Source organism: Triplophysa dalaica, chromosome 11 (assembly GCF_015846415.1).
Source record: "Triplophysa dalaica isolate WHDGS20190420 chromosome 11, ASM1584641v1, whole genome shotgun sequence".
Taxonomy (NCBI): domain Eukaryota; kingdom Metazoa; phylum Chordata; class Actinopteri; order Cypriniformes; family Nemacheilidae; genus Triplophysa; species Triplophysa dalaica.
This window is the reverse complement of record NC_079552.1, coordinates 12034350-12047793: the sequence shown is the minus strand read 5'-3', so window position 1 is coordinate 12047793 and position 13444 is coordinate 12034350. Positions and strand designations below refer to the sequence as shown.

General features: G+C 42.1%; 1 protein-coding gene across 9 annotated transcripts in view; it reads left to right on the top strand.

Annotated features, from left to right (window-relative positions):
- Nucleotides 1–13444, top strand: part of usp54a (ubiquitin specific peptidase 54a) — a 43790-nt gene that overhangs the window by 27859 nt on the left and 2487 nt on the right. For 7 of the 9 annotated variants that reach the window (XM_056760405.1, XM_056760408.1, XM_056760404.1 and 4 more), the window contains 16 exons: nt 91–173; nt 1432–1537; nt 1876–2022; nt 2185–2334; nt 3445–3613; nt 3990–4169; nt 4652–4840; nt 5225–5762; nt 5885–6021; nt 7025–7186; nt 7346–7465; nt 8938–9094; nt 9339–10225; nt 10320–10447; nt 11910–12038; nt 13170–13374. In XM_056760405.1, coding sequence (XP_056616383.1) covers nt 91–173; nt 1432–1537; nt 1876–2022; nt 2185–2334; nt 3445–3613; nt 3990–4169; nt 4652–4840; nt 5225–5762; nt 5885–6021; nt 7025–7186; nt 7346–7465; nt 8938–9094; nt 9339–10225; nt 10320–10447; nt 11910–12038; nt 13170–13374 — 3487 coding nt within the window. The remainder of the gene's footprint in view (nt 1–90; nt 174–1431; nt 1538–1875; nt 2023–2184; nt 2335–3444; nt 3614–3989; nt 4170–4651; nt 4841–5224; nt 5763–5884; nt 6022–7024; nt 7187–7345; nt 7466–8937; nt 9095–9338; nt 10226–10319; nt 10448–11909; nt 12039–13169; nt 13375–13444) is intronic. The other 2 variants (XM_056760411.1, XM_056760412.1) reach the window with 2 other exon arrangements.

Genomic DNA, 13444 nt, shown 5'->3' with positions numbered 1-13444 from the left:
TAGAAACAACAAGAAAATAAAAAGTTTTACAGATCAGTCCATTCATACATACACAATCGTTAAAAACATGAAATTTTATTTCTTATTTAGTGTGTGTGCAGCAACTGTGGAGCCTCTTCAGACCCCTTGCCCTTCATTCAGATGGTCCACTACATTTCCACCACCTCTCTGTGGTAAGCACATCTCTACAGCATAAACACGTGGGCACATGTGACTGCTGCTGACACACAGAACCATGAAGGCCTTTTAAAGTCGAAATCTTTGTACTGAAAGAGAAATACTGTGTCCTGCACTCTTTTCCAGCTGAGCCAACGAGTTGACTTTACATCAAACACAGTAAAATCCATCAGAACAGGAGAAATTCCCTCTATGGCCAAAAGCACATGGCAACAGCCAGTTTAAATGTTTCTCTGAGTCTCGCTGACACCAGGGCCACTGCTCTTCATCACGGGTGATGAGCTGTCAGATGCAAAGCTGTAGCTTAGAGCAGAGCCGCTCACCCCTGCAGTCAAACTTTGTCGACGTCTGCTGTCAGACCTGCGCAGTTGCATACGCCCTCTCGATCACATTATCTGCCGCGCTGGCAGGCTGGAACGCAAGGTGCTGTGAACAAACACTTGTAAGAACAACAGCGATGAAAGCTTCATGAATATTCCAGCATGCGCCTCAGTGATTACGCAGGCGTATTATGATAATAGCTGACATTGCAGTAGAGAATCGCTTTATTCAGCTCAAGGCCACTGACTCCACGTGTCCCTGTACCTCAAGGCTGCTGCCATCCCACTGCAAATATTACAATGACTGCTTTTATGGATTCAGCATCTGCACTCAAATAAAAGGCTCTGCGTAAATGTGAGTTTACCATGGGGTAAACCTAAGCAGACATGCAGAGAGGATGTCAAATCTTTTTAACACAGCAATGAGGGGCTTATTGATTTTAGAAATACTGGCAACAAAAATATGAAAAGAATACCAAAATTCAATAAGTAGCTAATTTTATTAACAAGCAAAACAGTAATATAATTCATTAGCCTAACTGTGCGTACTATTGCCAGTCAACATAGCGATGTCTTGACATAGTTGACATATTTAAATGTCAGTAAATAACAGGAATTGTTCAATTATAAGGTAATGTAATGTACCTTTGTAAGGGGATATGAAGCACTCATACACAGAGGAATGTGTCTAGGTGACATTGTGACAATTGCATGGCTGTGTGCCTGAGTTGTGAGCAGTGTTGTTGTGTCTTTGAGGTTGCAGTGCCCTCTGCTTCAATAATGAGATCAAGTTGATCTGAACTGTGACCTCCAGAAGACACTACAGTAGCTCACACACATACTCATTTCCATATTTTTAATAATAATTCGATTTTGAGTTAATGGTGAATCCATATTCAGTTTTAACATGCGAAGTGTGTTCATGATGTTATAGTAACCAGGCAGTGCGGATGCTGGAATGTCGGGAGAAGCCCACCCCTGACATGTTCGGAGAACTGCTGAGAAACGCCAGCACCGTGGGAGATCTGCGCAACTGCCCGGTTAGCATTATCACACACCACCACACACTCGGCTTCATCAAATCATGTGCTAATTAGACATAATGACGCCTGTGACTGTTTGCGGATGTGTGCGTCTGTGATGCTTGTCTGGGTTTGAATAGGGATGTGGTCATTGAGTAATCACTAGGTCAAACAGGAAGCAATCAGTAGAATGTTAATTTGTCTCATGGCCCTGAGGAAGACAGCCATTTTATGCAAAAACACACACATTTGTTTTTGTGTCAGATCAGGGCGTTGTTAAGAAGTGAACAATGAATCACTATCATGGATCTCATTATGTGCTGAAATGAGTAAAGCTCTCTCTTTCTCTTGTACAGGGAAACTGTGGAGAGAAGCTCCGTATTCGACGTGTACTGATGAATTCCCCAGAGATCATCACCATTGGCCTGGTGTGGGACTCGGAAAACTCTGACCTGGCTGAAGATGTTATTCACAGCCTGGGTACCGTCTTGCGGCTCGGAGATGTAAGACAGACTCAAAGCAACTTGGTTTACATTTCAGTGTGGAACGTTTTGCCATTACAAAGGATAAAAGGATTTGATCATATATGTTGCACTATGTGAGGGTGTTTATGTGTATGTGTGTATGAATGATAGATGACTCGTCTTTCTCTGTTTCAACTGTAGCTGTTCTACAGAGTGACAGAGGAAAAGGCCAAACAGGCGGAGCTTTATCTGGTGGGCGTGGTCTGTTACTATGGCAAACACTACTCCACTTTCTTCTTCCAAACCAAAATCCGCAAGTGGATTTACTTTGACGACGCTCATGTGAAAGAGGTGACTATCCTATCAGTGTAGCCGATACATTTAAAGACACAAGCAAACTGCAAAGATGATGCCAGGGTCGTACGTGGGACTGTATTTATAAATGCCTTGTAGTAATATTCCTTGCTTGTTTTGTCCGCAGGGAGTTTGTGTTAAATGATTAAGTTTGATAGACTGATGTGTTGGCTCTTTATTAAGTAGAGCCCCACAGGCACCCAGCATGTGGTGGGTGGGTGTGTTTGCTCAACTAGTGCTTTGATGCTGTTTTACATAATTTGACAGCTTGTTGTCTCACCAGTCAGGAGTGTGTTTGTGTGCAGGTACATGTATGTACCATATCGGTATTTATACGTGCACAGTTAATGCATGCCTTACAATGACGCAAGAATGCCCTGTGATGTCCTTTTGGTCAGGATATTTGTATGTTCGGGTGTCTGTCTGTCTAATGTAAAATATAAATCAAAGGTTTATTTCTGCAGTAAACTGTGTAGCTCTGGATGAAGTGTTTTATAAGTTCTGGACAGGGTTTCATCTGAATAATAGCAGTGCAGGTCTGTGGATCCTGGACAGTTGCATACAAAGCAGCTTTTTCAGTCTGTCTTTAGAGTCCAGCTAGCCTGTGCTGACCCCACACATGAGCTCTCACAAAAGCATACTAAAACAAGGATATCCCACTATTGTTCACGAGCCCAGCTGGACAGAGGTAGGGTGTGGTTTACAGAGAGACGCAGCACAAGCGCCATGCTAGCCCGGCGCTAACAAACACACACGCTAAAACTTACCCTCTCGTATCTGCACTTTTGCGCATGCTTGTCTGTGACTGCGGCCCGTTCGGACATCCTGTGTGTGTTTATGGACGGAGTTTAGAGAACAGTAATCCGTTTGGGAAATCAGAGTCAGGGTAAGATTGGTCTGAAAATGTCAGAAAAGTGTCGGATTTGGGATTCAGTCCTAGCTTGCTGTTAAGGGTGTCCAACTGGTTTCCAGAACATTTCTTCCTTGTCGCTGCTTGAATTTTGTTTGTTAAGTCCTATTTTTTAAATTTTGCTAAATGTGCTTTTTAAACTTTATTGTGCTAAAACCGTGTTGGCCTCTCTCTCTCTTTCTCTCACGCTCTCACAGATCGGGCCTAAGTGGAAGGATGTGGTGTCCCGTTGTATTAAAGGGCACTACCAGCCACTGCTTCTGCTCTATGCTGACCCCAGAGGGACGCCGGTGTCGGCTCAGGACCTGGCCTCACGCCTAGACCTACATCACTACACTAAAGCATACTACGACAGTGAGGATTCAGGTACTTACAGTGTACATCCCAGCATCAGGCCACTGTACTCATGGTGCTTTCCTGTGCATTTCTTCGGTTGGCCTTGAAGAGGCAGCTGTTCTTATTTTCAACTCATAACAACAGTAGTAATATTACATAGATGATAATCACATTAAATTCTATTTGCATTCATTTATTGTATAGATAAATGTAATTTAATAATACATATTTATATACAGTATGAAAGGAAAATGCCAATGATACTATGGCAGATATTGAAAGACCTACACCCCTAAGCATCCTGGTCCTGAATTTTGCATGGGCCAGCAGTTCCTAACTTTTTGCAGGTAATGTTTTTCCTGTTGCTGGCATCTCTAAAATACATCTTGTTTCTTTGCATTACAAGGCCGTGAGCCGTCTATTTCCAGCGACACACGGACAGACTCTTCTACAGACAGCTACAGCTATAAACCTTCTCACTCTCACCACGAGTCTATGGCATCCCATTTCTCCTCTGACTCCCAAGGAACAGTCATCTGTAACCCTGACAACGACTCTGCCTCACACAGCAGCCTTGAAACCACAGGTATCGTAGTGGATCCTGTCGCACTCAAGTTCTTGCATAGTTTTTGCACCTTTTATAGGTATGGAACAAAAGTTGATCAATTCAGCACAAGTACAAGTGCCTCATGTCATCTCAATCTTTAACAATTTTCATTTTAAACATGTTTTTACAATCATAGAATAATGATCCGAGAAAATACAGATTTATGTATTATTTACATAAACTCATACACATGCACTTCTGCAAAACATACCATTCTCATGTCTAGACATACATACTAAAGTATAAATCTAAAATATACAACATAAAAGAAGGAAGTTGAAACATCTCCCTCCTGTAACTAAAAACAAGAACCAAAGTAACTAGTTAAGGCAGTCAGTCTATATAATTCCAAATTGTCAGATGTTAGAAGAACACTGTCCTTAGACTCCTTTAGTTATATCTCAAAATTAGCTATTAGTGAATTTATTGGGTTCAACAATTTTTCTTTTGTATTTGAGCAGGTCCATCAACTGAAAAGGATCTGGGGCAGCGCCACACCTTCCGAAGAGACGGGCTCTTGGACAGGAAGGGAGGGATCTTGGACAGGAAGCGTAGTGCCAGCAGGCCACGGAAATTCGAGGTCCGTGGCGATTCAAGAAGTCGATCTTCTAAGACCGACGAGGTGTTGTCTGCAGGCTACCACAGTGAAGGTATTCATGTTGCTGCCAAACAGGATCTTTAGCTTTCACAAGCCAATCGCAATGCATTCTGGGATTACCGTTTTTATGGAAGATAAAATGAGATGCCTTCAAATTATAAGCCTTCAGTGCCTGATGCACTAGACAGCTCACTATGAGCAATTGTGTTATTTTTAAGGAGCCTCGGTTATTAGTCTAGATGACTGTCGTTATATGATTGATGCTCTGTCAGATCATTAGTAGCTCAAGTAACATCGTGGACAGTAAGTCCAAACTGCATTAGTCATCACCAAATCTTGTAGAAGCTGTGTACAACAACATAATGTGCTTTTAGGTTATGTAAAAAGAACATTCCCTCTTCCTCTTTTTGAATGATTTCCTCTCTCTACTTTGCAGGCGAGACTTTAAAAGAGAAGCAGGTTCCTCGTTCCCTACCTAAGCCCACTTCTAGTAGACTTCGAGATTTTAAGGAGACCATGAGCAACATTATCCATAACCGGCCACTGTCTGCATCGTCCGCTGGCTCTGTGTGCCTGCCTGACTCCACCGCCAAGGCCAGAGACTGGGAGGCAGACAGCACCAGCAGCGAGTCCAAATCCAGCTCGTCTGGAGGACGCTACCGGCCGCCCTGGAAGCCTCGACGTGAGGCCCTGAACATCGACAGCATCTTCAGTAGGGATAGACGCAAACAGTCTGGTTACAGTCCTCTGGGAGCTCTGCTGTCTGAAGACACCGGCCCTCATGGGGAGTTGAGCACGACTGTGGAGCAGACCACCTTTCGAAGCTTGCCGGGACACCTCAGAAGAGGGTCAGAACAGCCCCCACGGCTCATCCAGAGGATGGAGAGCGGCTACGAGAGCAGTGAGAGAAACAGCAACAGCCCCGTCAGTCTCGACATCTCTGTCAGTGAGGGAGCCAGTAATGGCACACACAGGTAATCATTGTATAACTGCTATATGAAAAGACAGACTTTTTGTTGCGGGGTCAGCAATCTTTAATGTTGACCCCTGCAGGTACTGATGTGTAATCAGAATCACATTATTGTCTGTTCTCAAGCTTAAGGGTTGGAGGGTTGAAAAAGCCACCAGTTGAGGTGAACCCATCATTGAAGTCTGTCATCAAATCCAAGAGCAGCAGCGCCTTGTTACAAGATGTCAAAGCGTCGGTCAAGGGCAGCAGTCACATGAGTTTAGGTGTGTACCGTATATATGTGTTTATACTCATCTTCTTGCTCAGATGGGGGAGGGATTCGTCAGTTCTTTCTATAATACAGTAGCATGAATCATTCTTTCCGAATGTGTAAACAGAGAGTTACACATCCTTAACTGGGTGTTTCAGTGTGTGAACTTATTATAATGATAAGCAAGCAGTATTGGGTTGTTCTTGGTGGAATCTGTGACCCAGTACATCCTGTTCCTTTTCTCTGAAATGTTATCTTTGTGTAGCTGTTACGCAAACATGGGGACTGTCATCTACTTTACCTGTTTGTGCTTTTGTGTGTGACTCAATAGATTTGTTTGGTCACCTTCTAGCATTTTGGATTATACCTGTGTGTGTCTCAAGCTGTGTTAACATTGCTGGATTGGGATCAGTCAAATTGGGTTAAAGGGACAGTTCACCCAAAAATGAAAATTATTTCATTGTTTACTCATCCGCTTGTCATTTCAAACCTGGATGACTTTCTTTCTTCCACAGAACACAAAAGAAGATATTTTGAAAAAAGAACAGCAAACCGCGTCGGCACCCATTCACATCTATTGTTTAGAGAGCAATGGAAGTGAACGAGAGCTACTTGATAACATTCTTCAAAATATCTTCTTTGGTATTCTGCGTAAGAAAGGAAGTCATACAGGGTTGAAATGATGATTACAGAATATGAAAGATTTATTTGAACTACAGTATCAGTTAAATTGATTATATAGAGCTTGAATGCAGAAGTCAGTGTTTTGAGCATTCATACAGCAAAATATGGACTACATGTGAATGCAAGAGTTGAGATCAGATGGCCAGAGAGCGAGTGCAACTACACATTTAGAACCACATGGTACTGTTTATATGCATACAAAAAGATCTGACCTGTGCATTAGTTACTGATGAAATCATTGGTTGACAGTGTAAACGTAGCCTTAGATTATCACAATATTCACTCGCACAGATTGTTTTACTGATACTCTGATGTTTGTGTACGGGATGCAGTGGACGAGGGCCGGAGCGAACTAGACGAGCTGCAGGAGGAAGTCGCTCGCAGGGCAAGGGAGCAAGAGACGCAGAGACGCAAGGAAAAGGAGAAAGAGGCGGCCATGGGCTTCAATCCCAGACCCAGCAAGTTCATGGATCTGGACGAGCTTCAGAGCCAAGGTGAGGCATGCGTGTAATGCCGTCTAGTGACCAGCGGGTTACGCAAGTGGGTTTCTGCTGTTGCTTTATTTTCGGGTGTCTGTGAGCTTTGCGTTTGAAACGCAGATTTGCTGGTTTCCGTGCTGAAAAGCGCTGTGCTGTGATGTCTGTCACCTGCAGGGAAAGGGGAAGGCTTTGAAAGGTGTGTGTTGGAGGCAGAGTCTCTGTTAGACCAGTCTCTCAGGCTGGAGCAGGCAGGAGAGGTGTCCGCCGCTCTGTCTGTAGTGAACGAAGCAATGTGTAAGTAATCCTGCCCTCAGCCTGCTGCCTATCACTGATGCCACTCATGTGTGTCTGTACGTCACTGCTTCTCTCTTTGAATGTGTCCTTGTGTCTGTATAGAGAGTTTCATATCAGATCTCACATTTATCAGATGTTAATGTCAGTCTTCAGATGTGATTTGACATAAAACACAGTTTTGATCTATCTAGTTTGACAACAAGGCATCAATTACAGCTGCACTTCTGTAATCTGTCTGGATTGGTTATACTAGCTAGATCATATGAGGTGTATTTGCACTATACTAACCAACCAGCAGCCTTTGTTGTGGATTGTTATTTACTCACTTTGATGTTTTTGTGTGTGACTTGTTTGATTCTTTCTTCAGTGGAAAACAAAAGAAGATTTTTAGAAATATATCAGTGGTTTTGTGTTCATACAATGGAAGTCAACGGGGGCCCACTGCTGTTTGGTTACCAACATTCATTATAATATCTTCATTTGTGGGGGCCCACTGCTGTTTGGTTACCAACATTCATTATAATATCTTCATTTGTGTTCAACAAATGTGAAAGAAAGTCATACAGCCGACATGAGGGTGTGTAAATGATAAAGTATTTTCATTTTGGTGGGAACTGTCCCTTTAAGGTTATGAAAGTTCTCCTGTGCAAGTATTTGTAAACTGTAAAGTGATTTCTCCTAACATTGCAGTGTCTGCATCTACTTTAGCCCCGACTGTGTTCTTTTATTAAACTGTGCACTGATTTTCACAGTAGGTAAGCAGCTAAACTGGTGTTTTGTCTTGTCTTTTGGCCTAGCTGGAATGCTGTATTGACCAATAAGCATCCAGGACTAAAACTATCCATTTTATAAATGTCAATAAAAATTGTCTGTCCCTGTCTGTGATCAGCATGTGACAACCTGTCTACACCAGACATGACATGTATAAAGCACGCATGTCGTTTTATGTCTTGTCTGCCTACTTTCATAGGCACCCTTAGGTTTGTCACAAATGGAGTGTTCACATGCACACTTGCACAACTTTTATGGCCTGGCCCTTGTGTGTTACCTGAACCTTACTTCCTCACCTGCCTACACAACGTTTCCAGAGCCTGTGAAGTTAGAGGGAAGATCAAAGTATTTTGATCATCTGTAATAACGGCAAATTTTTTAGGGGGACGCATTGTTAGATTGAGAGTTTGCTTTTTTTTAGTTTTCATTGCTGAACCACAATTCATTTTGATTTAAGTCTCATTATAATTTGATCATTTGTGAGCTTGAGAGAATTCAATATTTGTGTCGGGATTTAACCAGGTTTCACATCTTCCCCATTTGTGTGACTCTTCCTCATAACTCCATCACGCATCCAGTCCCTTTTCATTAAAGTTCTTCATAACAAGTTTGTCTGCATGCACCACATAACTCGGCTCTTTATTTTGCATTTGTTTCATTTTTCTTTTGCCTTGTTTTGTTTCGTTTTGTTTGCGTTGTAGCTAAACTCAGGCATACCTTGCATGAGAGCAGCGCTAATGCTCAGGGCAGGATGCAAAAGTGCATGAGGAGGGCACGAGGTCTGCAGCAGCGCATGCAGCAGCAGGAGCTGCAGCAGAAGCAACAGGAGGAAGAGAAGGAACAGATACAGTCTCACAGGTACCTGCTGCTGGGTGCACTTATGTGTGTATGCGTGTGCTCCAGGAGGCCCGCACACAGGATGCCAAAACATATCAGATAGTAGAGGTCATAATTGAAATCCTGTTCTTTTGAACAGCATGGGTAAAGTTAGAATCACATGGAGAGGCTGGTCATGTTTTGATAAATGACATACAGCTTCTTGTGTTAGGTTTACTTTGTTTGTTTGCCAGGAACTTACTTGGTTTTTATGTTCTGCATTCAGTGACCAGCCTGTCCCGGTCCAAATACTTCTGACAAATGTTAAAGAGAATGAGAAGGACGTTCCAGAAGATGCATTAAGACCACCGTCACCACTTCAAATGAAACCTCAGTCTACAAATAAACCAATTCCTGAAGCCCCTGGCCATCCTGTATCACCCCATCACACAGACCCACATCTCAAAAAGCAGGGCGATGAAGGTAGCCCCGTTCCTGTTGCTGTGACAGATAATCGACAGCACACGCGTGACACCAGAGACCCCACAACCGTCACAAACTCTCTTGTACAGACTTCTAGCAAACACACCTTGCCTGGGAATGCTGTGAATGGTTATGAGGGTCATTTTCATCCCTCTGCTCTGCCCAACAACACGGCATGTAGTCCATCTCATTCCGGCAATCAGCGTCCACCTCTGTCACAAAGTGCCCACCTCTCGCCCACTGTCACTGATAACAGCAACTCGGGAGATGTGAAGCAAAACTCAGCACAGCAACTTCCTCAGAATTTGCCATCTCATGCGCCCCACAGCCACGCTTCTGATGCCCGTCAAAAATCAAATTCGCTTCAGGCCTCCCGGAGTTGGTCCTGTCGAAGTTTAGAACGACCCAATCACCCTCCCGCTGCAGCAGACGCCTCGCTGCACTCTCCAGTAGACCTTCGCTCCCCCTGTCCTACAGCACTGGAGCAACGACCAGCTGCCCACATGCCCGTGGAGCGCTGGGCTGAGAACGTTAATCGATACTACAATTCGCAGAATTCTGCGCTGTCGGGACGGGACTCACCCTGTGAGGAGCTGTCTGAGTTGGATTCGCTCTATCAGGCCAGCTTGAAGGCTCCCAGCATGCCTCGAGTCCCACGAGGACACAGCCCTCAGCCTGCCAACAGAACAGGTATTTTTGGGCAAAGCCCAGGCCGGTTTCTATGGGTGTCTTTCGATGTTTTTGTGGAAAGAGAACCGTGAATTAATCGTCTTTGTTTCTCTAGGTTCTTCTGCTTCTCGGAGACACAGTGCTGGAACGTCTGCCACTCTCGGCCGCTCCAAAACGCCCACAGCAGAGATTGAGAGAAGTGCCTACAGGACGCCAGCATATAGCAGTAAACCTGTTCAGAAGGTGGGTTAACAAACTTGGTCTCATTGGTCGATATCAAATCAGTATTTTGTGGCTGTTTGTACATGTCTGTTTGCTTTGGATGTCATTCATTCAATCATTCAAATGCAGATGTACTCAATTAAAATGTTCAGCATTGATCTTCAGGGAAAACAGAATATAAACAGGGTTCCCATGTGTCATGGAATTTCTGGAATATCATGGATATTTAAAAGGTCTATTCCAGACATTGAGAGTCATAGATTGTTTTTTCTGGAGGTCATGGAATATCAGGGATTTTTGTTTGTCACTTTAAATTTTGGTTTCCATTTATCAAAAATATTATTTTATATATTTTTGATCGTGTTTTTTTACACATTTTTGTGTATTGTTATGGTTATCTTCAGCGCCATTTTGTTCTATTCTAGCTTGTCACTTGACAATCACTTAAGTCAAATGCAGTCACGTGTAGCTCTTAACTAAGGCCTCTCTTTATCCACTTATAACTCGTATTGTTCATACCTCCCTTAAATAGGCATTGTTCCATCATCTACTAAAATTGCTGCTATAACACCAATTCTTAAGAAACCTGGTGTAGACCATAGCAATTTAGATTTTGTCCGTCCCATTTCAAATCTCTCTTCAATTTCTTGAAAAAGCAGTTGCAGGACAGATTTAAGCTCACCTTAATAATAACAACTTGTATGAGTGTTTTCATTCAGGATTTCGCTCCAAGCATAGTACAGAAACCGATTTAGAGTAACTAATGATCTGTTAATGGCTGCTGATGATGGGTTTTTATCTATTCTTGTTTTGTCACAGAGCTGCACCTCTCCTTTGGAATTCTCTCTCGGCTGAAACATCCATAATTTAGACTCGTTACCTCAATTTAAAGCTGAACTCACTTATTCAGAATAGCTTATCCTACATGATAACTGTCTGCACTTTTTTCCCTAACTACTGTTTTTCTACTTTGTGTTTTATTGACATTGTTATTTGTTGTCGTCTTCTTTATTACTTTTGATGAACGGTGACTTTGAGTCGTTTGAAAGGCGCCTTAAATAAAATGTAGTATTATTAAATGCCAGGAAAATGTACATGTAAAGAGCTTTGGCTTAAGAATGACCACTTCAAAGACTGGGTTTCATTCATTATAGGTCATGGTAATTCATCTTTTTAGTCAGTGAAAGTCAGGGAATTTGACATTTGGCTTGAATCCTGTATAAATATTCATGACTCTTGCCCTCACAGGCATGTGGTTTGTCCAAAAATGTTTTCTTAAAAAAATGACTACAAATAGGTAAAAGCATTAACATGCTTATAATGTATGCTAATGACTATTGACTGACTCCAGCATGTTTCATTAGGAAACATCTCAACATAAGTCCGGAATTAATGGGATCTTTAATAATGGATGTGTGTAATTATCATTAAACAAAGTGAACCTAAAGTGAATCTGATGCAATGTGCTTGTATCTATGTGCAGGATGTCTATGGTGCGCCATTGGGCGAGGAAGAATCATACAGTGCTGAAAACCTGCGACGAATTGCTCGCAGTCTCAGTGGGACTGTCATTGGAGGACGAGCCGAAAGTGTCCCCCCGTCTCTCAGCTTTGTGCGTGCCTCACACAATTCAGTCACGTGGTCAAAATTGTCTCATATTATGCACTCAAAACACATTAGCACCATTTGATTTGCACGCAAAATTATTGAAATGTTTTGTCTCAGTAGGCATTAAATGTTGCATCATGCTTGTGTGATCTATAATGTTGCTGAATTCATTTTGAAAGAGGAATACTGCCACCTAGTGTTACTTGTGTTCAACTAGGAGAGCAACATGTATTTTCTGAGTTTGCTTATTTTGACCACAGGAGCAGAGTTATTATAGTTTTGATTTTAGTTTTATTTCATTTTTATTAATATTTTAAATTCGCTATTATTTTTTATTTTATTTTAGTTAAATATTTAGCAACTTTGTTATATGCTTTTGTCATTTATTATTTATTTGTTTACTTTTATATTTCTTTATACGTTTAATTTACTTTAGGTGCCGTGTTTTTATTATATTTCTAGTGCTTTAAAATTATTTCAGTTTATTTCTGACCCATTTCAAATTTTGTTTGTGCAGTTTATTTTTCTCCAATCATTTTTAGGACGCTTTCAACATATAATTTTAGTAATCTAAAATAACCTTGCACAGAAGTTAAATGTAAGTTATTATAAAAGCATATCAAATGCATTAAATTGATGCAGTCATCAGCAGATGTTGCTGTGCATGTGCAACTTTATGCTTATGCGTTTTTTTCGTATTTGGCGCTTGTTTGTACGTTGTCTCTGAATTGTGAAAACGCCTCTCAAAATGCTTGCTATGGATGCAAAAAAATGCAGAATATCAAACCCTGTCCAATTTTTTTTATGAGGGATATAATATTGGAGGCCGTGTGTAAATGTGATTGACACATCGTGAGGTTGTGTTTAGGTTTTAACTGCGGAATTTCGGACACAAATTTCGTACTCAATGTGCAATGGCCTTAAGGATCTTTATACTTTTAGGAAACTTTTTGCAATGTGCTTTATTGGTCGCAGTCGTATATTAAAAGGAAAAATACATACTTATTTGAGAGTTTGATTGAGATATTTGATTTCATATTTCATTTCCAATTTGTTTTTTATGACATTTTGCTTCTGGGAATTCATCGTATTTTCTCACTCATTTCTTTCATTCATCTCTTTTGTTTTTATAAAGGAACCCCCTGTCTCAAGGATGCCCAAGCATGCGAACACCTGTCGTTCCAGCACCTCTCTGCATGTTATACCCCCTCCTTCCCACAATCCTCCTATGTTCTACCACGAGCCGCAACCCCAATACCTTCACCCAAGCCACCGGCACCACCCCGCCCCCCCATCACACTTGCATCAGCAGACACTGAGGCCCTCTCGTGGCCAATCAGGTAACCATCTCCCCCTACCTGATCGTTCAGCCTCCATGCAAGCAAAGACATGCATGGAAGAGGCTGCCAT